The 27,951-nt window shown below is 51.3% G+C and overlaps 1 protein-coding gene, 1 long non-coding RNA gene and 2 pseudogenes across 3 annotated transcripts; 1 reads left to right on the forward strand and 3 right to left on the reverse strand.

Moving 5' to 3' along the window:
• NAT8 (N-acetyltransferase 8 (putative)) lies at window positions 1–26,838 on the reverse strand. Of its 2 annotated transcripts, none has more exons than XM_062209669.1 (2): window positions 24,643–26,838; window positions 1–845 (listed from the first exon to the last, which is right to left on the reverse strand). In XM_062209669.1, exon 2 carries the CDS (start codon window positions 773–775, stop codon window positions 92–94), a length of 684 nt encoding a protein of 227 aa, XP_062065653.1. In that variant the 5' UTR covers window positions 776–845; window positions 24,643–26,838; the 3' UTR covers window positions 1–91. The 2 variants fall into 2 exon arrangements, with proteins under 2 accessions (XP_062065653.1, XP_062065654.1); XM_062209670.1 differs by lacking the exon at window positions 24,643–26,838 and adding an exon at window positions 1,424–1,479.
• Window positions 443–9,549, forward strand: LOC133772772 (uncharacterized). Its single transcript, XR_009867815.1, has 3 exons — window positions 443–636; window positions 3,561–3,724; window positions 9,454–9,549. It is a non-coding gene; the product is annotated as an uncharacterized LOC133772772 (long non-coding RNA).
• Window positions 8,951–27,864, reverse strand: LOC133772766 (putative N-acetyltransferase 8B; annotated as a pseudogene).
• Window positions 20,640–21,545, reverse strand: LOC133772768 (putative N-acetyltransferase 8B; annotated as a pseudogene).
• Window positions 27,865–27,951: the final 87 nt, after the last annotated feature.

The following is a 27,951-nucleotide window of genomic DNA, read 5'->3' on the forward strand; positions in this document are numbered from 1 at the left end:
GATCAAAGAGCTTTTATTGTTGATGGCACCGAGGCATCAGGGTTTGCTGGTGACCACAGCAGAATCGATCTGCTCCCACACAGAAAATGGATCACAGGCTGCCCCCCTGAGCAGAAGGCAGGCGGTAGACTAAACAAAGAGTAGAAAAATCCACCAGCCCCGCACTCACGTTGAAGTAGTGCTGGCGCTTGATCTCGAAGCCCATGCCCTGGTAGAGGCTCAGGGCGGCAGTTTGCACTATACTGGTGTCAAGGACAACCTCACTATAGCCCTGGGCCCCGGCAAACTGGATGACCGTCCTGACCAGGGCTTTTGCTATCCCCCGACCCCGGTGCTCCAAGGCCACAGACAGGTGGAAGAGCTGCAGCTGCTTCTCCCGCAAGGTGGGATCCTGCACGGGCAGAGCTCCCACCGTGCCCACCACCTGCCCCTCAGACTCAGCCACCCAGAAGCAGGAGCCACTCCCACGCAGGTAGGATTTCGTGATGTCGGCCATGTCTGTCCGCAGGCTGAGGGCCACGTACTTCTTCCAGGGATAGGAGGCAGCAAACCTCAGGACCACGAGGATGGCGAGGCTGGCCAGGAGCGCGAGGAGCCAGGAGCCAGAGAGCAGAAGGAGGCCGAGGGGGACCCCAGGTAAGAGCAGGAGGGTTCTGGGCTGCTTCAGCAGGAGGCGGAAAGTACTGGGAATGTGCTCCTCCATCCCCTGGGAGAACAAGGCCAGGACACTTTTGCGGTCTCTCTCCTGGTATATCCGGATGTGATAAGGAGCCATGAGGGACTTCTGTGTCTGAATCTCGATGTCCAGAGTGACCGCTGGGTGCCCCTGCACACGTGCTACTGCCCTGGAGAAGAGAGAGGATGCCACGTGAGTTCCCATGAGTGTCTGTGCTCCCATGCTCCTTGTACTGGGCATCCCTGCTCAAGGGGCTGCCTCTCTGCATTAGCTGAGATGGAACAGACCTCCCCTGGAGCGCTGCCCTCGTCCAGCCTGTCCACGTGTGCTGGCCACGTGACCTGCGCCATGGCACTCAACCTCTGTGAGGCAGCGGGCTCATCTGTACCACGGGGTAAAATAAGATCTGAGAAGTTAAGGCACTAGCACATGTAACACGTGGATACTTGAAATCCATGTCTTCCGCCATCATGTGTCATTTCCCTGTCCTCTCCTGGCCACACTGGGCTGGACCGTGCAGCAGCCTCTGTGGCCCCTGCCCTGTGGCCCCCTCCAAGCCCATGCATTGCAGAAATCCTGTGTCCCAAGCACCCCTTTCAGCACAGGCTCCTCCTTGATTTGTCCATGTTTCGCCTAATGAGAGGACATCACCTCCAACCACCACCACGGGCCCCGGTTCTGAAGACGGTCCCAGGACTCCACCCCACGCTCAGAGCCCCAGCCTTGTCCCCCTCCCCAGCCTCTCACCTGCTCTCTCAGAGCTGAGCGTGTGCAGCATGGCCTCAGACCCTCAGCCTGTGCCTGGCATCAGGAGCGGCTGTTCTGGGCCTGCCCCACCTCTGCTGGTGGCTGCCTCATTGGCTGACACCTGCATGTTTGATAATCATCAACCTCAGTGTCAAGGTGCTGGACTGTGACAGATCAGGGAGCCCTGGTCTATTCTTTTTTTTTTTTTTTTTAATCACCAGGAAACTAGCCAGGAGAGGAGAAATTCCTTGGGGAAGGCTGGCCACCATTCTTCCTGCCTTTGTTGAAAGGGCACCTCTGTCCCTGTACACGCTTGGAGACTGCAACACTGGCACTGTGCTCCATTGATGGGATCAGAGTCCACGTGCCCTGGCTGAGCAGCAGGGTCCTTTTCGGGGTGGATTCTCCCTACCCAAGCTTTCCCTGCTCCAGGAAAACCTACCCTGGGCAGTTCCTGCACTCAGCACCCTGTCTCCAAGTCCACTCCCTCATTGCCTCAGGAGCAGTTGTGCCCGATGCCCTCCTAGGCTGCAGGCGTCACTGCTGCCAGCAACGCTGCCAAGCAGGAGACAGGAAGCCACAGACAGGACACTTCCTCCTGCACTCAACTGCTGAGCTACAGAAGGGGGCTTCCCTTGGAACCATGAGCTCACACCAGTCCTGCCAGCCTGCCCAACCTCACAGATCAGCAGCCTATTCTGTGGCTGCCTGTAGCCATGGGCACAGTGAATGATTCAAGCAAGGCCTCTTGTGGCAGGTGCCATGTGAACTCTTGAGACACAGCAGACAGGCCAGCATCTTAGGGAGCTCGCAGAAACTTTGGGGTCTGGGGTCAGGTGGGCACACCTCACAGCTGGGACAAGGGTTGGGAGGCCAGGGACATATGGTACCAGATCCTCCAAAAGGGTATGACAAGGACATGGTGCCATGACCACAGGACAACGTGGGCCTGAGCAGGCAGAGTGAGGGGAGCTTCTCAGGCTGAGGACCCTGGGGCAGAGTTAAGATAAGACATGCAGGGAATGATGGCTGATGTGGCCCCTCCTGGGGAGGGGAGGGCAGGGATCTGTCAGGCAAGACCCATGTCCAGCTTAGTGTGGATCTATCCCCAGAGTAATGAGACTCCCTGGATACTCTTAGAAATTGAAATAAGTAAAATATGTTATGCATGTTCCTGTTGATGGCTATATGCATGTGTGCACGTGTGTGTTGTATGCATATGTGTGTGTTTTGTGTGTGTGTGTGAGCTTAAAGGTATTTCTGTGGCTGTATGTGGAGAATCATGGCAGGCAGAAGGAATTGAAGCAGATATCCCCACAGGAAAATGCAGCATCAAGTGACACAAGTGCCCCCAGGTACCATTGGTTGCTCACTGCACAAGCGAGGCTGACTGGAGAGGATGCTGGGAATTAACCTGAACTTGCCCTGATTCCCCATCAGTGAGCTCCAACATAGAGCTATGTGTCCAAGCACAATGGCTGTAAGTCTATAGTCGCAGACATTGCTTGCCCTGTCACCCGTGCATCCAAGGGCTGCTCTGCTTGAATGGGGTGACTTTTCCTGTGTTCACAGAGGAGCCCTCAGGGTGAGGAGAGGGGCCCGAGTGGCAGCTGGTCCTCAGGCAGACAAGATCACGGCAATCCCTCATAAAGATGCATTTTGAGGCAGAAATACAAACAGGCATTGAAATCAGGCTCATGGGAGCAAGGATTATGAAGGAGTCAGAGATGACAGCCAGGCTTGAGGCAAGAGCACCCAAGAGGGAGATGAAGAGAGACCAGTTCTGCAGAAATCGGCATTGCTCTATGGACATTAAAGCTGGAAGGCAGCAGCAGGAGCTGGGCTGGAAGGTGGAGGCTGCCAACCTTGATCTTTGGCCTCTGAGGAGGCCGCAAAGTGAAATGTAACCACCACCTAAGTGGTGAGTCCCTGGGTGTTTGTCACATGCTTTCAGCATATCTCAGCAGTGTCCTAAAATATTTCAAAGTTATGCAAAGTTGAGCCAGGAGGCCTGAGTAACAGAGCGCCAGGCTGCAGGTGCTGGGGAGAGCCTGGCTAAATTAACCTGCAGGAACCCAGTGCTCACAGCCATGGGCAATCTTTTTTTAAAATTTATTTTATTTTATTTTTTTCCAAGATGGCTGACTAGAGAGGCCCTTCACTCACCTCAGCCACGGAAAAACACCAGAACACAAGGAAGGATCGAGTTCCAGGAGACAGACTGAGGGCAAACGTCAGGAGCAAAGCCGCGAGAACTTGGACCGCCCGCGCACCAGGCCCGGCCACCATCTTGCTGGGAAGGTGAGTGGAAAGCGCGGGACCCCTGCCCCCCGGAGTCTAGAAAGCCAACTGGGGCCGGGAGCGACTCCTTTGCTCCAAACTAAGGACCGACCTAGCCTCCCTCTGCCCCCAAAGCGCCAGACCTGTGCAGCTGTGGTGTGGCCGCTGCTGAACTCTGTTCAGACTTAGGGGACAGCAAGCAGCCATCTGCCAGCAGAAGCCCCCAGGGCCAGGGCCAGGGCGCACTCGTGGGCAGAGAGCAGGCCCGCTGCACCTGGACGTGGCGGAATTTCAGGGCAGGAGTCCAGGACCGTGCAAACTCGCCCTGTGGAGGGCGGCGGGGGTCTTGGGCATTTCCCCTTGGCTTCCTGGGGCTCAACACCAGCCACAGACCGTAAACACCTCCGTCTCCAAGGACCAGCCCGAGGCCGCCTCCCTTGGCGTCTCTTAGTGCACAGGACTGGGTGGCCAGGAAGTGTCCTTGCGTGCCCTGTGGGAACTGGAGGCGGGTCCTTCTGTGCTGGCAGCTCAGTGACTGTTGCTGTGGGTGCTGCAACTGTGGGTGCTGAATAAATCTTTTTTTTAAATAAACAATAGTTCTGCAGAAATAGATCCTGATTTGAAGTAAATCTTTGAAAAGCCTTGAGAAAGAAATCAACAGTGATCTTATGGAAATTCAATGAGATGCAAGAGAGTACAGACAGTTTACATAGATGAAGAAAACAATACCTAATACGAGTGGGAAATTCAACAAAGACTTGGAAGCTGGCATTGTGTTGTAGCACGTTAAGTCTTCATCTGCGATGCCAGCATCCCATGTCAGATCACCAGACTGAGTCCCAGCAGCTCTGCTTCCAATCCAGCTCCCTGCTAAAGTGCTTGGGAAAGCTGGGGAAGATAGTCCAAGTATTTGGGTCACCTGCCACCCACATGGAAAATAAACTATCTAATGATACATCTCATGGACATAGAAAAACACAAACCAAACCAAACTCCAAAATTAGCAGGAGGCAAGAAATAGTAAGAATAAGAGAGGAAATAAATGAAGTTGAAATAAAAAGTAAGACAAAAGGTCAACAAAATGAAAAATTTTTTTAAAAAATAACAAATCAAAATAGACAACCTTTAGGCAGACTGACAAAGAAAAAACTGAAGTCAAATAAAAAAAAATTAGAGATGGGAAGTGTGCTGTGGTGCAATGTGATGCCACTGCCTGTCATGCCAGCATCGTATATCAGAGTGCCAGTTCAGGTCCTGGGTCCTAGCTGCTCCACTTCTGATCCAGCTCCCTGATCATGCACCTGGAACACAGTGGGGTTGGCTCAAGGGATTGGGCCCCTACCATCCTCATGGGAGAACAGATGGAGTTCCAGGTTCCAGCTTTGGTCTGGTCCAGCCACAGTCATTATGGCCATTTGACAGAGTGAACCAGTGGATGGAAACTCTGTTTCTCTTTCCCTCTATGTCAATTAAATAAACAAATCAACAATCCCTTTTAATTTGCATATATACCTGGGTGTTTTGGGTTTTCTTTTGACAGGCAGAGTGGACAGTGAGAGAGTGACAGAGTGAAAGGTCTTCCTTTGCTGTTGGTTCACCCTCCAATGGCCACTGCGGCCGGCGCATCTCGCTGATCCGAAGGCAGGAACCAGGTGCTTCTCCTGGTCTCCCAGGGGTGCAGGGCCCAAGCACTTGGGCCATCCTCCACTGCACTCCCGGGCCACAGCAGAGAGCTGGCCTGGAAGAGGGGCAACCGGGACAGAATCCGGCGCCCCAACTGGGACTAGAACCCAGTGTGCCGGCTCCGCAGGCGGAGGATTAGCCTATTGAGCCGCAGCACTGGCCTAACAATCCCTTTTAAAAAATGAACTTAGAGGTAAAACAGGAGACACTATAACTGGTATTGCAGAAATACAAAAGATCATAAGAAACTATTATGTTCAACTAACTATATGCTAACAAATTATAAAACATTGAAGAAATGGCTAAATTCCTGACCAATATTAAATCAAGAAGGAATGAAGTTAGAAACAGACTCATAACAAGTAATGAGATTAAAGTAGTATTTAAAAGTCTCCCAACAGGGCTGGCACTGTGGCATAGTGGTCTAAGCCTCTGAATTCTTTATTTTTTTAAAGATTAATTTAAAGATTTTTTAAAAAGTGTCTTTCAAATAAATAGAATAAATCTTTTTTTTTTTTTTAAATGAATTCAGTTTTAAAGCCATCAGACCTGGACTTTTCATTGACGGGAGACCTATAAGATTTATTTATTTATTTACTTGAAAGGCAGAGTTACAGAGAGGTAGAGGCAGAGAGAAAAGTCTTCCATCCACTGGTTCACTACCCAAATGAACTGATCTGAAGCCAGAAGCATCTTCTGGGTCTCCCGTGCAGTGCAGGGGCCCAAGGACTTGGGCCATCCTGTACTGCTTTCCCAGGCCATAGCAGAGGGCTGAATCAGAATTGGAGTAGCCGGGACACAAACTGGCAACCATAGGGGATGCTGGCGCTTCAGGCTGGGGCTTTAACATGCTGCGCCACAGGCACTGGCCCCTTTACAACTGAATTCTACAAAACATTTTAAGAGGGATGAACTCCAATACTCCTTAGTCTGTTAAAAAATATTGAAAAGGATGGAACTCTGCCAAAATCTTGAGGCCAACATCACTCTATCAAAACCAAACCAAAGGCACAACACAAAAAGAAAATTACAGACCGATAACGTTAATGAACATAGATGCAGAAATGCTCAACAAAATATTAGCTACCCAAATCCTTGCTACATCAAGAGCATCATACATCACGATCAATTTCTCCCTGATTGTAAGGGTGGCTCAACGTTTGCAAATCAATAAATGTCATCAGTCACATCAACAGAATGAAGAACAATACCATATGATTGTCTCCCTCCATGCAGAGAAAACATCTGATAAGATTCAATGTCCTTTCATGATAAGGAAAAAAAAAAAAGTGACAGCTAAGTATAGAAGGAACACACCTCAACGTTGTAAAGGCTATATAAAACAAACCAGCGGCCAGTATCATGCTGAACGGCCAGGACAAGACAGAGGGGTGCATTCTTTTTTTTTTTTTTTTTTATCTTTTTTTTTTTTTTTTTTTTTTTTTTTTTTTGACAGGCAGAGTGGACAGTGAGAGAGAGAGACAGAGAGAAAGGTCTTCCTTTTGCCGTTGGTTCACCCTCCAATGGCCGCCGCGGTAGCGCGCTGCGGCCGGCGCACCGCGCTGTTCCGATGGCAGGAGCCAGGTGCTTCTCCTGGTCTCCCATGGGGTGCAGAGCCCAAACACTTGGGCTATCCTCCACTGCACTCCCTGGCCACAGCAGAGAGCTGGCCTGGAAGAGGGGCAACCGGGACAGGATCGGTGCCCTGACCGGGACTAGAACCCGGTGTGCCGGCGCCGCAAGGCGGAGGATTAGCCTGTTGAGCCACGGCGCCGGCCGAGGGGTGCACTCTTACCACTGTTACTGGATAGCTATTGGAAGTGGTAGCAAGGGCAATTAGGGAAGAGAAAGAAAGGGTATCAAAAGTGGAAAGGAGGAAATCAAAACGTCGATGTTTGTAGGTGGCATGATGTCGTACATGGATAAAACTGGACATTCTACCCAACCAGAAGCTGTTAGGACTGAGAAACTAATTCAGTAAAGCCACAGGGCTCAAAATCAACGTACAAAATCAGGATCATTTTCATATGCCAATACTGGTCTTGCCAAAAGAGCGATCACCTCCCACCTACTCACAAGGGGGACGCTGAGGCCAGGAGAGTCTGAGATGCTGCAGTTTGGAGGCAGAAGAGGTGAGGACTGGGCTGGGGCCTGCTTGGGCCAGGAGCTGGGGGGTAGAGGACACAAGACCACTGTTTACAGTTTCTATGCTGGGGTTAAATTTGGCAGCTCCCACTGCCCTCGGCACAGCAGCAGCTCCGTCCCCCATGAAACTCCTCCACATCGCCCCTGTCTCTAACCTCTCAGAGTGTCAGCGCACTAGAAATGCCTCCCTGTGCTCCCTGTTGGAAGTGAAACTGACCCAACATAAACTCACCCATTCTCACTGGTTCATTTGGTGGCAATTGGTGCAGTCACAACACTGGGCGATGGCCGCCTTTATCAACCCCAGCCATTGTCACCAACTAGAGGGTGGGGCCTCAAGGACCCGTTGCTTCCCGTTCCTTTGACGCACCCCCCAGCAAACCCATGCTGCTCCTGATCTCCTCCTTGGGAAGAGTACATTTTGGTCTCAGACCTCAGACACAAACTCTTAGCTGCCACGGGGAATGCCTCTGTCTGGGGGTTCGGTATAGCTCCTTGGTCCCCTAATCCACCACCAGGACCAGTATTCCCCGCCCAGGTCACAGAGGAGATGCACTCACTGAGCACCTCGGCTTCAAGAAAGCTCCACTCACTGCACTGAATGTGGACTTGGCCCAGGACTTGAGTGGGGCTGCTCAGGGTGGGCTAGCCCCTCCCCATGGCTGTTAGAACTCAGATGCATCTTGGTGGTGCCAGCAGAGGGCGATGTAACCTCCGCTTCCGACTCCCCTCCAGAGACTCTGACAGCCCACCTCTCTGCAGTACTGGGGAGGAGCCCCACGGAGAATGCTCAGGGCAGATCCTTGGCAAGGCCAGGATTCCTGTACTTAAAGATTTGTAACGCGCTTAGGCACACTGTGCACTGTGTCTGGGGTCCACATTGGGAGTCCCAAAGGAGTGGGCAGCAGTGGCTGCTAGGACACAGGGGGAAGGGCGACCCCTGGCTCAGAAGTCCTCACTATAGGCAGCCCCGCCCCCTCGGCTGAGCCCTGGAGGAGCCACACAACTGGGGTGTCTTGAGAGGAGAGAGAACCTTGCTGGCAAAGGGGACAGCTGGAACCATTAACCAAGTTATTTATAAAGTAAATGGAAACGATCTTAAACCATGCCTAGGCTAGTCTGGTGGACACGATGGTGCTCAGCCACCCTGTCCATCACCAACCCAGGGCATCTGAGCAATCTGAGACGACAGGGGCTGCCCATCCTAGCTTGGCTCCAACTCTCAACTATCAACAGACTCAGGAGATGAAGCCTGCACATCTTACCGTTTGACAGCTGATTTTTCAAAGAAGGTTGTTGTGGGGCAGGAGAAATGGAACAGAGGCTTCCCAATAGAATGAAGGCAGCACAGCCCCCTACGCCTCCCAGCACCACACACGTGGGACTCATACTTGCAAGAATAAACAACTTTTATTGTTGATGGCACTTAAGCATCAGGGTTTGCTGGTGACCACAGCAGGGGTGATGCTCTCCTGGCTCCCACACAGGCCCCTTCCATGAGCAAAAGGCAGGTGGTAGACTAAGCGAACGCTAGAAAGACCCACTAGCCTCGCACTCACATGGAAGTAGTACTGGCCTGTGATCTTGAAGCCCATGCCCTGGTAGAGGCTCAGGGCGGCGGTCTGCACTGCGGTAGTGTCAAGCATGACTTCGCTATAGCCCTGGGCCCGGGCAAACTGGATGACCGTCCTGACCAGGGCTTTCGCTATCCCCCGACCCCGGTGCTCCAAGGCCACAGACAGGTGGAAGAGCTGCAGCTGCTTCTCCCGCAAGGTGGGATCCTGCACGGGCAGAGCTCCCACCGTGCCCACCACCTGCCCCTCAGACTCGGCCACCCAGAAGCAGGAGCCACTCCACGCAGGTAGGATTTTGTGATGTCGGCCATGTCTGTCTGCAGACTCAGGGCCATGTACTTCTTCCAGGGATAGGAGGCAGCAAGCCTCAGGACCGCGAGGACGGCGAGGCTGGCCAGGGAGCGCGAGGAGCCAGGAGCCAGAGAGCAGAAGGAGGCCGAGGGGGACCCCAGGTAAGAGCAGGAGGGTTCGGGGCTGCCTCAGCAGGTGGCGGAAAGCACTGGGAATGTGCTCCTCCATCCCCTGGGAGAACAAGGCCAGGACACTTTTGCGGTCTCTCTCCAAGTACATCCGGATGTGATAAGGAGCCATGAGGGACGTCTGTGTCTGAATCTCAATGTCCAGAGTGACCGCTGGGTGCCCCTGCACACGTGCTACTGCCCTGGAGAAGAGAGAGGAAGCCATGTGAGTGTCTGTGCTCCCAGGCTCCTTGTACTGGGCGTCTCTGCTCAAGGGGCTGCCTCTCTGCATTAGCCGAGATGGAACAGACCTCCCCTGGAGCGCTGCCCTTGTCCAGCCTGTCCACGTGTGCTGGCCACGTGACCTGCGCCATGGCACTCAACCTCTGTGAGGCAGCGGGCTCATCTGTACCATGGAGTAAAATAAGATCTGAGAAGTTAACGCACTAGCACATGTAACACGTGGATACTTGAAATCCATCTCTTTCGCCATCATGTCTCATTTCCCTGTCCTCTCCTGGCCACACTGGGCTGGACCGTGCAGCAGCCTCTGTGGCCCCTGCCCTGTGGCCCCCTCCAAGCCCATGCATTGCAGAAATCCTGTGTCCCAAGCACCCCTTTCAGCACAGGCTCCTCCTTGATTTGTCCATGTTTCGCCTAATGAGAGGACATCACCTCCAACCACCACCACGGGCCCCGGTTCTGAAGACGGTCCCAGGACTCCACCCCGCTCTCAGAGCCCCAGCCTTGTCCCCCTCCCCAGCCTCTCACCTGCTCTCTCAGAGCTGAGCGTGTGCAGCATGGCCTCAGACCCTCAGCCTGTGCCTGGCATCAGGAGCGGCTGTTCTGGGCCTGCCCCACCTCTGCTCAGCGGCTGCCTCATTGGCTGGCACCTGCATGTTTGACAATCATCAACCTTAGGGTCAGGAAGTTCCGGGCTAGTCACTTTTTTTTTTTATAATTAGGAGGGGGAAGCCCAGGTTCCCCAGCCTTAGGGAAGGCTGGCCACCATTCTTTCTGTGACCCTCCTCGGTCCCTGTGCACACCTGTTAGGAGCCTGGGCACTGCAGCACTCGCTGTTCAGTGTTCATGACGTTGGCCAAGCAACAGAGTCCTTCTCAGTGTGGCCTCTCCCTACCCAAGCCTATTCTAGGAGCAACGGAATCCCTGAATACTTTTTTAGTTGGGAACTGAAATGAGTAGGTTGTGGTATGCATGCACTAGTATGTGCAGGTGTGCGTGTGTATGTGTGTACTGTATGTGTGTGAAGGTACCCCTCTGGCTTAATGTGGAGAATGGATGTCAGGAGGCAGGAATTAAAGCAGGTATCCGTGCAGGCAAGTGCATTATCCAAGTGACACAAGTGCCCCCAGGTACCAGTATGCAGGTTGCTCACTGCACAAGTGAGGCTGGTCAGGGAGGGTAGTGGGAACTGAACGTGATTTTCCCCTGATTACCAAGCAGTGAACTCTGGCATGCAGCCTAGTATGTCCAAGCACAGTGGCTCTTGACTCCAAGTTGTTGCGGACATTGCTTTCCTGGACACCTGTGCATCCCAGAGCTGCCCTGCTTGACTGGGATGATTTTTCCTCTCTTCACAGAGGAGACTTCTGGGTGAGCAGATGGGCCAGAGTGGTGGCTGATTCTTAGAGGCAGCCAAGATTGTAACAACTGCATCTCATGGAGGTGCCTTTTGGGGAAGAAATGGCAGGGGATATGGGGCCAGTCCCGTGGTGCAGAAGAAAAAGCTGAAGCCTGCTGTGTGAAAAGTCCCCATGCTCCACTTCTGATCCAACTCCCTTGCTAATGCACCTGGGAAGGCAGCAAAGTGGCCAAGCCCTAAGGATGCTGCACCCACGTGGGAGACCCAGATGAAACTCTTGGATCCTGGCTTCAGCCTAGCCCAGCCCTGGTTGTTGTAGCCTCTTTGGGACTGAACCAGCAGATGGAAGATCTCTCTCTCTCTCCTTCTCTGTGTGACTCTGACTTTCAAATAAATAAATCAAAACAAAACAAAAACAGAAGAAGAAAGAAAAGAAATGGCAAGAGATAAAATCAAGATTGTTTTGTGGACACCAACACTGGCAGGCAACAGTAGGCGCTGGGCCAGAGGGTAGAGTCTGCCCAGACCCTGATCTTTGGCCTCTGAGGAGGCCGCAAAGTGAAATGTAACCACCACCTAAGTGGTGAGTCCCTGGGTGTTTGTCACACTGTTCCAGCATATCTCAGCAGTGCCCTAAAATATTTCAAAGTTATGCAGTTGAGCCAGGAGGCCTGAGTAACAGAGCGCCAGGCTGCAGGTGCCGGGGAAAGCCTGGCTAAATTAACCTGCAGGAACCCAGTGCTCACAGCCATGGGCAATCTTTTTATTTTTATTTTTTTAACAAGATGGCCGACTAGAGAGGCCCTTCATTCACCTCAGCCACAGAAAAACACCAGAACACAAGGAAGGATCGAGTTCCAGGAGACAGACTGAGGGCAAACGTCAGGAGCAAAGCCGCGAGAACCGCCGACAGCACAGAGACTGGACCACCAGCGCCAGAGCAGAAGGCCCTGCGGCTCGCGCGCCCGCGCCAGGCCCGGCCACCATCTTGCTGGGAAGGTGAGTGGAAAGCGCGGGACCCCAGGAGTCCAGGACAGCGCAAACTCGCCCTGTGGAGGGCGGCGGGGGTCTCGGGCGCTTCCCCTTGGCTTCTTGGGGCTCAACACCAGCCACAGACCATAAACGCCTCCGTCTCCAAGGACCAGCCCGAGGCCGCCTCCCTTGGTGTCTCTTAGCGCACAGGGCCGGGTGGCCAGGAAGTGTCCTTGCGTGCCCTGTGGGAACTGGAGGCGGGTCCTTCTGTGCTGGCAGCTCAGTGACTGTTGCCGTGGGTGCTGCTACCCTGGGGTGACTCGCACTCACCTCTGGTATCTGCAGAGCCGCATCTGCTCTCCTTTGCTTCTGGCTGGTAGCTGGTCCATATTCCCAGGCATAACTGATTCTCACCTTAGGAGACCTGGGGAAGGCCCACTGCCTCCCTGTAGCTCCAGGACTGGGACCATTCAGACTGTATTCCTCATAGTCACCAGAATCTACTTTGCAAGGCCCAGGGAAGGTGGTGCCTTCCTTCTACTGCTCCAGACCCACGCCTGCCTGTGCACAATCCCCAATTCTCACCACCTGTGACCATCCTATGACTGGTGCGAGGCCCCCATCACATCTCATTGTGGTGGCATGAGGGTTTTAGGTGCTGCAAGCTTCAGCATTAGTCACACCCACCAAGCAGGACCTGGGGAAGGCCCCATGCACATCACACACTCCAGGGGCCATGGCTGTTGGTGCCACAAGCCCCAATATTACTGGATCTTCCTGGCAGAATGAGGGAACAGCCCCTTCTGTGTCACACAGCTCCAGTCTGGCTTCAGCCATCAGAAACCTTAGTGTGATTAGGATCCTGCTCTAAGGGGGAGTGAAGATACACACTGCAGGAAGCCCACACCCACTTCAAAGTCATACTACTGCTGCAGACCAGAAAACTGGCACTGCTGCACACTGCTGACATGGGTTACAGCTAAGAACTCACTCAGAGGTTACACCTCTGGGCTCACCCAGAACAAAAGTCAGACAACCCAAGCAATACCCTGCAATCCATGTACACAACAAGAAAAGCGTTTCCCGATGAAACCGACCTTGTAAAGAAGAAGGAATGATCACACAATGCGCAGACCTCAACGGAGGGACATAGGAATCATGAAGAAGCAAGGACGCATGGCACCTCCCAAGGACACAGTAGGGGCCGTCATTGTGGCACATAGGTCAAGCCATTGCCTGTGACACTGGCATCCCATGTGGGCATTGGTTCAAATCCCAGATGCTCCATTTCTGATCCAGCTCCCTGTTAATGCACCTGGGAGGGCACCCACTTGGGTGACCTGCCTGGAGTTCCAGGCTCCTGTCTTCAGTCTGGTTCATCTCTGACTTCTGCAGCCTTTTGCATAGTGAACCAGTGGCTTGAAAATTGACTCCCTCTCTCCAGTAACTGCCTTTCAAATAAATAAATCTTAGTTAGTTCTTATCTATCCATATCAACCTTGAATGTAAATGCATTAACTTCCCCAGTTGAAGGATACAAGTTGAGTGAATGGATAAAAAAGCAAGACACAGCTATTTGCTGCCTACAAGAAATGCACTTCACAGTTAAAGATATGCACAGACAAAAGTGGAGAACTGCAAAAACATATATCACACAAATGGAAGCCCCAAACGGGCAGGAGTAGCTATGCTTATATCAAGTGAAACAGAATTTAAGTAAAAGACTGTAAAAATAGAAAAAAAAGGATGGTATATGTTGGTTAGAGGATTGATTTCAGAATTCTAACAGTCATAAATATATACGCACCTAACACAAACACACCCAGATCTGGTAAGCAGATGTTATTAGATATAAAGGGACAGCTAGACTTCAGTACAGTAATAATGAAGGCAACCCCACTGTCATTAGTGAATGAACAGATTATCCAGATAGAAAACCATCATCAGAGTTGAACCATATTAGAAATCAAATGAGCCTAACTGACATTTACAAAACATTTCACCTAACAGTTACAGAATATATATTCTTATCAGTATATTTTCTAGGATAGATCAATCATAGTTCATAAGTCAAGTCTCAGTAAGTTAAAAAAATAAATAGAAATCATGCCATGTATCTTCTCAGACAACAAAGGAATAAGACTAGAAGTCAACAATAATAATATTAGAAAAATTACAAATATGTGGAAATTGAACAACATGCTACTGAATAGCCTATAGATCACTAAAGAAATTAAAAAGGAACTAAATTTTTTTGAAACAGCTAAAAATGAAATTACAACATATCAGACCTGTGAAGGGGCTGGCATTGTGGTGTTTTGCAGGTTAAGCCAGCATCCCAGGTCAGATTACTGGCTTGAGTCCCAGCAGCTCCATTTCCAACCCAGCTCCCTGCTAATGTGCCTGGGAAAGCTGCAGAAGATAGCTCAAGTACTTAGGCTCCTGCCACCGAACATGGGAGACCTGGATGGAGTTCCAGGCTCTTGGCCCTGGCTAGTGAGGCTATTTGAGGGAGTAAACAAGTGGATGGAAGAACTATTTCTCTCTCTTTTTTTTTTCCCTCTCTATCACTCTGCCTTTCAAATAAATCTTAAAAATCTGTGGGATATAGCAAAGGCCGTATAAAGAGGTAAGTTTATAGTAATAATTGCTTACATTTTAAAAATAGACCATAAATAAACAATCTAATGTTGTATCTCAAAGACCTGGAAAAACAAAAACAAATCATTCCCAAACTTAGCAGGAGGCAAGACATAAGAATCAAAGCAGAAATGAATGAAATTGAAACTAAAAAAAAAGTTAACAAAACAAAAAACTTTGTTTTTGAAAGATAAACAAAAACAGACAAACTTTTAGCTAGACTAGTATAGAAAAAAAAACTCAAATAGATAAAATTAGAGATGTAGCCAATGCTGTGGTGCAGCAGGTTACTCTGCTGCCTGTGATGCCAGCATCCCACACCAGAGTGCCAGTTCAAGCCCTGAGTCCCGGCTGCTCCACTCCTGATCCAGCTCCCTGCTCATGCACCTAGGAAAGCAGCTGAAGATGGCCCAAGTGCTTGAGCTCTTGCCACCCACGTGGGTGGAGCTCCACAGATGGAGATCCAGGTTCCTAGCTTCAGCCCAGATCAATCACCATTGTTATGGCCATTTGGGAGTGAGCTAGCAAATGGGAGATACTCCTTTCTCTCTCTCTCACTGTGCCTTTCAAATAAATAAATAATTATTTAAAGATTAAATAGATGAATAAGGAGACATTATAACTGATGGCTCAGATATACAAAGAATCATAAACTTCTATGAACAGCTACATGCTAACACATTATAAAACCTTGAAGAAATGGATACATTCCTGGATACATATAACCTACCAAGATTAAATCAAGAAGGTATGAAATATATAAACAGGATCCATAACAAGTAGTGATATGAGTAATTAAAAGTTCCCATCAATGAAAATCCAGACCTGGTGGTTTTACAACTGAATTCTGCAAAACACTTTAAGAGAGATGAACTCTACTACTCCTTAAACTATTAAAAAATATTGAAAAGTATGGAACTCTGCCAAACTCTTTTTATGAGGCCAGCATCACTGTGATATCAAAAACAAGCAAAGATACAACACAAAAAGAAAACTACAGACCAATATCTATTCAGCCATAAAAAAGAATGAAACCTGTCATTTGCAGCAAAATGGGTGGAACTAGAAGATATTTTAACTGAACTAAAATTGTGACAAATATACTGCTAGGAGATGTTGATAGTAGGAAATGCTGGGTGTAGTTCATCGATGTTCATATATATTTCATACTAAGATGTTACAATGGGGGAAGCTGGGTGTGGGGTATAGAACTCTTTGTACTACTTCACAACTTTTGTAAACTTAAAACCATTCTAGAATCAAGTTTTAATAAAATAAGCAACTGCTGGCACCATGGCTCACGAGGCTAATCCTCTGCCTGCGGCGCCAGCACCCCGGGTTCTAGTCCCAATAGGGGCGCTGGATTCTGTCCTGGTTGCTTCTCTTCCAGTACAGCTCTCTGCTGTGGCCCAGGAGTGCAGTGGAGGATGGCCCAAGTGCTTGGGCCCTGCACCCACATAGGAGACAAGGAGGGGGCACCTGGCTCCTGGCTTCAGATCGGCGCAGCATGCTGGCCGTAGTGGCCATTTAGGGGGTGAACCAACAGAAAAGGAAGACCTTTCTATCTCTCTCTCTCTCACTGTCTAACTCTGCCTGGCAAAGAAAAATAAATAAAAATAAAATAAGCAACTGAAGAGTGAGAGGCTGTGGTCAGTCCCTGTGCTCTGTGTCCCTGCACCCTTGCTGGTTCTGGGGCTTCCCCAGTACCCCGTGGCCTCAGTCACACACGCCTTTTCATCCTCCCAGGCTTTCGTGCGACTCCTGCATTTCTGGGGCGTCCTTGACAGAGGCCTGGGTCTCCTCTGGGAGACAGGAAAGGTGCACTTGTTCACTGAGCACGTGCTGGTCACGTGCTGGCCACGTGCCAGGCCTTGTGCTTACAGGAAGGGTGCCAGGTGCCGGAGGTGTGGCTGCCTCCCCAAGGATGACACCCCTGACAGGGCTCAGGGAACACTGCCTGGTGTAACATCTGAATCCAGAACCAGTGGGTAGGAGGGTGACCTTGACAGTGAGGACTTGAATGCTACAAGTGTGGAAAAGCCACCTAGAGTTGGCTTTAGGAAGACAGCTGACCTAATAGCTCATGAAACCCCACCTCCAAGAATACAGACAGAGTGATGTAAAGTTGCCTTTGACCTCAGGTCTTTTCTGCCCTCCTGTACCCAGTCCCCTCCCAGGTCTGGCTGACCTCAGAGGATGTAGGGGTGCTTTCCAGCCCAGAATGAAGATGGAAGCTTTCTTGTTGAGCCCCAACACAAGGTAAGGGCGTGAGCACTGGACTTCAAGGGCCCAGGAGAGTTAAAAGGGGGCTCCTTCCGTCTCAAGGTCACTCACGATTCCTGGAGACCACGTGTCACAGCAGGGGTCAGCATGCTGGCTTCCAACCTGGTCCATACCCTGACAGGAAGGGAGGTTTTCTGCATGCATGGGGTGCAGGCCCATTACATACCAAGGCCACTGGGAGCCCAAGGGGTAAGACTGCGGTGGACACTGAGGTCCCTAAGACACCATGGGTCCTGACCCCAGTGGACAAAGCTTCACTGAGTGCCCTGGGCCGAGGGCATGCATCAAGGTGAACTCTGCTCCCAGTGGGGGCGGGGGGCCCACAGCGGAGGGGCTGGGCAATGGATGCAGCTCAGCAGCCAGGGTGCCCCCCACTCTGTGCCTGAGTTTGCAATGGGGACAAGGACCAGGGCGCAAGCACTCAGAACACCGTTCCCACTCTTAGTGTTGAGCTCACGATGGGACAGGAAGAAGGGAGGGGTGGATGGGTCGGTGGGAGATGGGGGCACAGTTAGGTGTCTACAGAAGACATCCTAATTTAAGGACCCCTGAAGTCTGAGTTGGTTTCTCACTGATTTCTGAAATACCTGAAAAGCAGGTGTCATGTGCACCTGTTGGTCTCTAGATAAACATTCATTGCCAAGTTACTATAAACCAGGTTGGCTCTTGGCCTCATGAAGACACCTGAGTTCACTCATGGCGCCTGGGCAGCCGGTGACTTCAGCCACCGCGTTCCTGCCTGTGGCCACACATAGTCTTGATCACTGAGCTGTCTTTTCTCGCTCTCTTTGTCCTGCCTGTCACCGTCCCATCAGAGCTTAAACTACGACAGCAGTGTGCACAGGCAGATGTTCTGGGAGGTGTGAACCAGTGAGAAGCTTTTTGTTTTTCTTGTGGTTAAATATTGAGCACCCAAATAGACACAGCCAAAGAATCTATAAAGGTTAAGTTCACGGAAGGACAGTGGAAGGTTGCACGGGCACACTTGCATGAGAGCGAACTATTAGTGAGGGAAAGAGGTTGTAGCAAGGGAACCTTGCTAAAGGAGGAGGTGCTTGAGTTTGTGTGTGTGTGTGTGTGTGTGTTTTTTTTTTTTTTTTTACGATTTACTTACTTTTATGAGAGAGTTACAGACGGAGGGAGAGAGAGAGAGGATGAGAGAGAGAATCTTCCATCTACTGGTTCATTCCCCAAATGGTCCCAAATGGCCAGAGCTGGGCCCATGTGAAGCCAGGAGCTTCTTCCAGGCCTCCTTTGTGGATGCAGGGGCCCAAGCACTTGGGGCATCTTCTACTGCTTTTCCAGGCCGTAGTAGAGTGCTGGATTGGAAGTGGAGCAGCTAGGACTTGAACCAGTGTCCATATGGGATGCCAGCGCTGTAGGCAGAGGCTTAACCTAGTTTGCCACAATGCCTGCCCAGCTTGAGATTCTTGAAATAATAATCCCAGGTCAACATGATTCAAACCAGAGCTACTCCAGGCCCAGTCACCATGGTGGCATCACCGCAGGATGGAACAGGCAGAGCAGTTCCCTGTGTTGGCTGTGGGGAGTCTCAGCGCAGGGGTGGCTGCAGCCAAGGCTTCAGGACGAGATCCTGGAATTAGGCGAATGCAGGTGATATCCTGTTCTCCATAATCTCTGGATTCATTTTCTCCTTGACTTTTTAAAATTGAATTAAATTTTGTATCAGGCTTGACAGTGGCCCTATTCTGACATCATTTGCAAGGTACAAAGCAGCATTTTCCAAGGAAAGAGCTCCTCAGTGCAGGCTCCGGGGCTGCATCATTTGCAACGTGGGCAGGGACAGGTGCTTGCCGTGCTTGTCCTCTGTTGAGGTGGATTCGTTTCTGAGAGGAGGAGTGTGGTGGGGGTAAGAGGCGCAGAGTCACCACATAGACCCCGGGAGTTGGGTGAAAGCAGGCCTGAGGCAAGCAGCCTGCAGACTCCTTTATTTCAGTTGCTACAGCTGCTTATATAGCCAAGGCAGCCAATCCGATCAAGGGGCGGTCTACGCCCTAACTGCCTATGCCAGGCAGTTTCCAAAGCCATCCAATCACAGCCTGTTGCCGGTCAGGCTCTGTTGTCGTGTAGTTTCTGAAGCCATCCAATCACGGCCTGTTGTCAGGCAGTTTCAGTTGCCAGCAGCCATCTTGGCATGACCTTTTCATTCCACCACAGTCCTCCTTTGCTCCTTTCAGTCCAACGTGACCCTCCCTGGCCCAGGGCAGGCTGCAGCCAGAATCCACGGGAAAACAGGGTCAACTCAGCCTTTGCAGCCTCCCAAGGGCCAAGAACTGTTGGAAAGAGTAGGGCCAGGAGACTCCGGGCTAACCAGGCTCCCTTGCCTCTGGACAGAGGTCATCCTTTGATAGTTTGGAGTTGGGGTGAGATAAAGGTGGAAACAGGCTGGGGGCTGAGGGTCAAGCCCTCGTGGCACATTTGGGAATCCCCAAGCAGAGCAGAGGAGAGGCTGGGCAGAGGCCCTGGGGCGGGGCCTGCGGGCAGCCTCACAGCACAATGGCACTGCCTATGCCCTCCCATGAAGAATGCCAGGCACCCCCTGCCACCTTCCCCTCCCTATTCCTTCTCTGGCCTGCTAGCATACTGTCCATGCTAAAGTTCTGCATCATTCATTTTTATTTAGTAAGGACTAAATAACTGGCTGGCACCATGGCTTAACAGGCTAATCCTCCGCCTTGTGTCGCCGGCACACCAGGTTCTAGTCCCGCTTGGGGCGCCGGATTCTATCCCGGTTGCCCCTCTTCCAGGCCTCTGCTATGGCCTGGGAGTGCAGTGGAGGATGGCCCAAGTGCTTGGGCCCTGCATCCCATGGGAGACCAGGAGAAGCACCTGGCTCCTGGCTTTGGATCAGCGAGATGCGCCGGCCGCAGTGGCCATTGGAGGGTGAACCAACGGCAAAAAGGAAGACCTTTCTCTCTGTCTCTCTCTCTCACTATCCACTCTGCCTGTCAAAAAAAAAAAAAAAAAAGGACTAAATAACTAAATAAACATTTTACTTAGTAAGTACTAAAAAGCAGGGGCCTTTGTCTCTGCTTCACTGATGCAGCCAAAGTGCCCAGAGCAGAACTGACACATGGTAGATGAAGAGTCAGCTTGAGTATCCTACATGGTACAGCAAGGAGAGGAGGGACATTTAGCCATGACAACATTCCACAGTCGCTCCTGGCTTTGCTTCCTTCTCAGCAGGACCACGAAGGCTAATGTAGACCCAGGCGTGGTTGACCAGTTCTTCCCACATGTATGAACCCCACCTTGGCTGTGATCTCTGCAGCTCCTTCACAGCATGGGCAGGTCCCTTCTGGGACTGGAGCAGATGCAGCAGCTGCCAATGCTTGAGAAAATTTATGCTTTTGCTTTGGTTCTACTGCAAAGAATGTAAACCATGCCTCGGCTAGTCTGGTGGACACAATGGTGCTCAGCCACCCTGTCCATCACCAACCCAGGGCATCTGAGCAATCTGAGACGACAGGGGCTGCCCATCCTAGCTTGGCTCCAACTCTCAACTATCAGCAGACTCAGGAGATGAAGCCTGCACATCTTACCGTTTGACAGCTGATTTTTCAAAGAAGGTTGTTGTGGAGCAGGAGAAATGGAACAGAGGCTTCCCAATAGAATGAAGGCAGCACAGCCCCCTACGCCTCCCAGCACCACACACGTGGGACTCAGGTCTGCAGGATCAAAGAGCTTTTAGTGTTGATGGCACCGAGGCGTCAGGGTTTGCTGGTGACCACAGCAGAATTGATCTTCTCTTAGGTCCCACACAGGAAATCGATCACAAGCCTCCTCCCTGAGCAGAAGGCAGGCAGAGTTTTAAACAAATGTTAGAGCCATTAGCCTTGCACTCAAGTGGAAGTAGTACTGGCCTGTAATCTTGAAGCCCATGTTCTGGTAGATGGCCAGGGCAGCAGGCTGCACTGGGCTGGTTTCAAGGACCACATGACTGTAGCCCTGGACCCCGGGCAAACAGGATTCCCGTCCTAACCAGGGCTTTCAGTATCCCCTGATCCCAGTGCTAAAAGGCCACAGACAGGTGGAAGAGCTGCAGCTGCTTCTCCCGCAAGGTGGGATCCTGCACGGGCAGAGCTCCTACCGTGCCCACCACCTGCCCCTCGGCCACCCAGAAGCAGGAGCCACTCCCACGCAGGTAGGATTTGGTGATGTCGGCTAAGTCTGACTACAGACTCAGGGCCACGTACTTCTTCCAGGGATAGGAGGCAGCAAGCCTCAGGACCGCGAGGACGGTGAGGCTGGCCAGGAGCGCGAGGAGCCAGGAGCCAGAGAGCAGAAGGAGGCCAAGGGGGACCCCAGGTAAGAGCAGGAGGGTTCGGGGCAGGTGGTGGAAAGTACTGGGAATGTGCTCCTTCATCCCCTGGGAGTACAGGACTAGGACACATTGGTGGTCTCTCTCCTGGTATTTGTGGATGTGATAAGGAGCCATGAGGGATGTCTGTGTCTGAATCAATTTCCAGAGTGACCGCTGGGCACTCCTGCACACGTACTATGCCCTGGATAAGAGAGGAAGCCATGTGAGTGTCCGTGCTCCCATGCTCCTTGTACTGGGCGTCCCTGCTCAAGGAGGTGCCTCTCTGCCTTAGCCGAGAGGGAGCAGACCTCCCCTGGAGCGCTGCCCTCGTCCAGCCTGTCCACGTGTGCTGGCCACGTGACCTGCGCCATGGCACTCAACCTCTGTGAGGCAGCGGGCTCATCTGTACCATGGGGTCAAACAAAAGCTGCCTCCTAGCATTGTTCTGAGGATCACATGTAACACATGGACACATGAAGTCTGTGTCTTCTGCTGTCATGTCTCATTTCCCTGTCCTCTCCTGGCCACACTGGGCTGGACCGTGCAGCAGCCTCTGTGGCCCATGCCCTGTGGCCCCCTCCAAGCCCATGCATTGCAGAAATCCTGTGTCCCAAGCACCCCTTTCAGCTCAGGCTCCTCCTTGATTTGTCCATGTTTAGCCTAATGAGAGGACATCACCTCCAACCACCACCACGGGCCCCGGTTCTGAAGACGGTCCCAGGACTCCACCCCGCTCTCAGAGCCCCAGCCTTGTCCCCCTCCCCAGCCTCTCACCTGCTCTCTCAGAGCTGAGCGTGTGCAGCATGGCCTCAGACCCTCAGCCTGTGCCTGGCATCAGGAGCAGCTGTTCTAGGCTTGCCCCACCTCTGCTGGTGGCTCTTATTGGCTGGAACCTGGATGTTTGATAATCATCAACCCTGGAGTCAAAGAACTGGGGTACTCAGATTAGGGAGTCCACATCTATTTACCCCACCCTTTTTTTTTTTTTTTAACTTCATACAAGGTAATTAGCCAGGAGGGTAAGCCTGGGGCCCTGCCTTGGAGAAAGCCAGCTTCCATTCTTCCTGTGGCTCTTGAGGGGTCACCTCGGACCCTGTGCACACCTGCTAGGAGCCTGGGGACTGCAGCACTTGCTCTGCTCGTTCTGTGGTCTGGGTTCAATGTCCACAACCCTGGCTGAGTAACAGAGTCCTTCTCAGCGTGGCCTCTCCCTTCCCAAGCCTATCCCATGAGCAACTAGAATCCCTGAATACTTTTAGTTGGGAATAGAAATGAATAACATGTGGTATGCAAGCACTTGTATGTAAATGTGTCTCTCTGTATGTGTATCTGTATGTGTGATGCAAGTGCCCCCAGGCTGCTCACTGCACAAGTGAGGCTGGTCAGACAGGGTAGTGGGAACTGAACTTGATCTTCCTCTGATTATCATGCAATGAGCTCTGGTATGGAGCTCAGTGTGTCCAAGCACAGTGGCTCTTGACTCCAAGTTGTCAGAGGTACTGTTCACCCTGTCACCTGTGCATCCAGGTGACATCCTGTGCTTGAAGAGGGTGCCTTGTCCTAGGTTCACAGAGGAGTCTTCTGAGTCAGTGGAGGGACCAGAGGAGTGGCTGGTCCTCTAAGAGGCAGCCAAGATGGTGACAATTGCACCACATGGGGATGCATTTTTGGGCAGAAATGGCAGGAGTTAAAATGAATCTAATGGTAATGAGGATGAGGAAGGGGTTAGAGATAACCACCAGACTTGGGGTCAGTTCTGCAGAAATCATGACTGCCCTGCAGGAGCTACCCTGAAGCATCCTCAGCAGACATCAATCAATGAAATAAAAAATACAACAACATGATAGACCACGGAGGAAAGCATTTCTGATCTCAAGGACAAAGATTTGAAATAACCCAGACAGAAAAAAAGAAAAAGAAGGGGCTGACGCCATGGTTTATCAGGTAAAGCCTCTGCCTGCAGTGCCGGCATCCCATGTGGGTGCTGGTTTGAGTCCCCACTGCTCCACTTCCAATCCAACTCCCTGATACAGCACCTGGGAAAGCAGCAGAGCATGGCCCAAGTGCTTGGGCCCTGCACCCACGTGGGAGACCCAGGGGAAGGTCCTGGCTTCAGCCTGGCCCAGCCCTGGTCATTATAGCCATTTGAGAGTGAACCAATGGATGGAAGACCTCTCTCTCTGTGTGTCTCTACCTCTCTCTGTAACTCTGCCTTTCAAATAAAATAAAATAATGGGATACCATTAAGTGAATGAATATTCCTATTATAAGGATACCAAAAGGAGAAGAGAAGGAAAAAGGCATTGAGAAGGAAAAAGGCATCCCTACTGAATGAAGCAGTGGTTGACAACTTTCCAAGTGTGGAGATATGAACATCCTCATAGAAGACACTCAAAAGACCACAACCAGACTCAACCAGCAAATATCTTCTCCAAGGCATACTATAGTGAAGTTTGCAAGTAAAAACAAAGGGAAACACTTCAAGACATTTGTGTAGGCAATGATTAATTGATAAAATCCCAAAAGTAAAACCAGACCAATGTGATTATATCAAACTTGGAATCTTCTGCAATAGCACAAGAAAAAATCAATACAGTGAAGGCACATCCAACAGAATAGGGAGAAAATATTTGCAAGTTATTTATCTGAGAAAAGATTGATACCCAAAATATATCAGCAAATCAGAAAACTCAACTACAAAAACACAATCCAGTTAATAAATGGGCAAGGAATCTGAATAGGTAATTTTCAAAAGAAGAAATTCAAATGGCCAATAAATACATGAAAAAATGTTCACTATCATTAGCCATAAGGTAGTTCCAAATCAAAACGACAAGATTTCACTTCACTCCTATTGAAATGTCTGTTACCAAGAGGACATAAAGTGGGGCTGATGCTGTGGTGCAGTAGGTTAATCCTCCACCTGCAATGCCTGCATCCCATATGGGCGCCGGTTCTAGTCCTGGCTGCTCCTCTTCTAATCCAGCTCTCTGCTATGGCCTGGGAAAGCAGTAGAAGATGGCCCAAGTGCTTGGGCCCCTGCACCCACGTGGGATACCTGGAAGAAGTTCCTGGCTCCTGGCTTCGGATCAGCCCAGCTCTGGCCATTGTGGCCATTTGGAAAGTGAACCAGAGGATGGAAGACCTCTCTTTCTCTTTGCCTTTCCTTCTCTCTCTGTGTAACTCTGACTTTGAAATAAATAAAAAAAAATTTTAAAAAAGATATTACATGGCATGAAATCATGTACTTCACTTACCACAGTGTCCTCCGTGTTCATCTGTGTTGTTAGAAATGAGAGGGAATGTTGATTACTGGAGGCTGGGAAGGATGAGGCAGATAGAGGGACTCTGGATTAAAAGGATGGGGGAAACTGGATGTGGTTAACTGTGAAAAATATATTATACTGCAAGGAGGTGTTGATAGTAGGGGTGCTTGCTGTGGTTTATCGATTGTCACAAATATCTCATACTAAGATGTTACCATTGGGGAAGCTGTACTTTGTACTACTTCACGTTTTTCTTTGTACTACTTGGTACTTTCTTCACAAGTTTTGTAGACTTGGAACCATTCTAGAATCAAGTTTTAATAAAATAAGCAACTGAGGAGTGAGAGGCTGTGGTCAGTCCCTGTGCTCTGTGTCCCTACACCCTTGCTGGTTCTGGGGCTTCCTCAGTACCCCGTGGCCTCAGTCACACACACCTTTTCATCCTCCCAGGCTTTCGTGGGACTCCTGCATTTCTGGGGCATCCTTGACAGAGGCCTGGGTCTCCTCTGGGAGACAGGAAAGGTGCACTTGTTCACTGAGCACATGCTGGCCCTGTGCTGGCCACGTGCCAGGCCTTGTGCTTGCAGGAAGGGTGCCAGGTGCCGGAGGTGTGGCTGCCTCCCCAAGGATGACACCCCTGACAGGGCTCAGGGAACACTGCCTGGTGTAACATCTGAATCCAGAACCAGTGGGTAGGAGGGTGACCTTGACAGTGAGGACTTGTATGCTGTAAGTGTGGAAAAGCCACCTGGAATTGGCTTAAGGAACAAGGTGATCTAATGGCTCATGAAACTGCTCCACCTGCAGGAGTGACAAAAAGGTAGTTTTGACCTCATGTCTTTTCTGCTCTACTCTGCCTGGCGTCCACTTCAACCCAAGCCTGACTAACTTAAAAAAATATAGGATGTTCAGCAGCCCATACTGAAACTACTGGCTTCCTGTTTCACCACCAGCAGAAGCACAAGGGCTTAGGAATGAGCTCCCACGTGTCAGGCAATGGACACAGTCCAAAGTTCATCCACATTTTCTGGGAACCAGATGTACATCTCACTGCAAGATCTTGCAGGAGTTAAATCCAACAGGATCCTGTCCCAAGTAAACAAGTGACTAGCCTGGCCAGTCCCCTGAGATCCCATTATTCCCACACCCCAGCTGAGACAGAAGACCCCTCAGCTCAGTGAGATCGGCCTCATGAGAGAGGCAGGAGCACCGTGCACCTGGGGAACCGGCCACTAACAGAGAGCAAGAGTACCGTGCACTTGAGAACAGCAGCAGCTCAACTGACAGGATGGACCCCGGTGAGCCCAGGATCCAAGCACTCAGATAGGCTGTGGCGCACTATGGAGCAGCAGAGGGCTGGAGGCCCATAGAAAGGAACAAGGATATAAGCTCCCCGATAGAGAGGGCAGACCACTGTGAGCCCAGGCACCGAGGGCTGGAGTGTCCAGCGAGGAGGGGTCCCTGGCAAGGGGCTGGGCAATGGGTGCTGGTTGGCAGCAATGATGCGCACTCACACAGCACATAAGGGGGTTTGCAAAGAAGACAAGGACCCAGAGCACAAATATTTGGACACCCACTCCCCATCTCCTTATATGGAATAGGCGATCCAAGGAGGTGGATGACGCAACAGGAGATGGGGTCAGAATTAGAAGGAGCTGGAGATGTTACAATTTTCAGACCTCTGGAATATGATTTTCTCACTTATTTCTGAACAACAAAAAACCTGGGAGAGGTTGGGACACCCAGTTGTTTTTCAAGATTGCACTTTTCAAATTAGTATAAGCCATTTGACCTTGACTTCTAAAATACCACCTTGAACTCCTGGGAGGCCACAGCAGGAGGCTGCCTTCAAGACCTGGAGCCAATGACCGCTGTCTTCCACCCTCCTTCCACAATGCCTCCTCCTCCTTCCGGCCACACATCTGGTCATGCAGCACTGACGCCCTCTTCTTAGGTCCCTTCCTCTTCCTTACCCTGTCACCGCCCCCTTCGGAGCTTAAACTGCAACAGGAGACGCTGGCGGATGTATTAACCCGTGAGAGTCTCTTCTTTTCCTGTGGGACAATATTGTACCACACAGAGAACACTTGTCTGCGGGGCGTCCCGGAACACTGCAGTGGGACCTGCCAGCTGGGGAAGCTGTAAGAGCTCGCAGCCAGGGGAAGTTTCAGAGAAAGAATGAGGATTACGTAAGCTGTTTTCAAACAGTCCTTAGTGACCAGGATCAAAGTGTGTGTGTGTGTGGGGGGGGGGGTGCTGGCCAAGGCTGAACAATCAGTTTTGGAACAGATGATCTTGCAAAGAGGCTCTGTTCATGGTTGTGGTGGCCTTTGTGCCAGGAGGGCTTGGGAGGGTCCCTTGGGAATATTTCCTCTTACCAGCCACGATAGCCTCTCCTTCATAACCTACTGCCTTTATTTTTTCATTTATTTATATATTTCTGCTTAGGGCTTGAAAAAGTGACTCCATTTTGATACTGACCACTTCTACAATGCACAGCGCAGAGAACTGACCACTGTGCCCATCTGAAGAACGTAACTCCACAGAATTAAGCGCCTGGCTACGGTGACAGATGCTCTCAGTGTTTGTCCACTCCATTCAGCCCAGATATGGGAGAGTCACGTTCATTGAGGGTTCATTTGCTGCAGCCTCCTAGCAAACCAGGTAGGTGGGCACTTGGGGAGCAGTGCAAGCCTAGCTCCAAGCACCCCTCCTGGTGCCGTCCAGCCTTGCTCCCTGCCGAAGGTCACTGCTGACCCCAAGAGTGTGACCCAGGGTGGCCGTCTGTCTTTACATCTCTTGGGGTCTGGCCTGCTGCGGGCATCCCACTCTGGCTTCACGCTTCTCCCAGGACTCGAGGGCTGCTTTGTCTTCTGTCTCTCCAGAGAGATTTTCTGGGCTAAGAGGACATTTCGTTTTCAGTTCTATCTGTCCAGGGCCAGAGGTTGCCCTGGGGGCCCCAGCAGCTTCAAGGGCCTGGTGCAGCTTCAGCTGCTCTTGGTTGGGGTCTTCCTGGGACTGCGGGGGTCCTGGGTACCTGGAAGAGTGTGCGGGTGTCCCGCATCTCCCCTGCGTCAGCCTCATCGTGCTTTGCGACTTCCCGGTCAGCGCTAGGGTCACCTACTCACCTCGAACGGAGAACAGATGGAAACGGGAGCCGGGGCTCCTGGCGCCTCTCCGCCGCCGCCCGCCAGCCGGGTCCTGGAGGCTCCTCCCGCTGTCCCCGGCCGCTGGGCCGGTCCCGCCCCCGCCCCCGCCCCCGCCCCCGCCCCGGCTCAAAGACGCCGCTCACAAGGAACA

This window comes from Lepus europaeus, chromosome 13 (genome assembly GCF_033115175.1).
Source record: "Lepus europaeus isolate LE1 chromosome 13, mLepTim1.pri, whole genome shotgun sequence".
Lineage (NCBI taxonomy): Eukaryota > Metazoa > Chordata > Mammalia > Lagomorpha > Leporidae > Lepus > Lepus europaeus.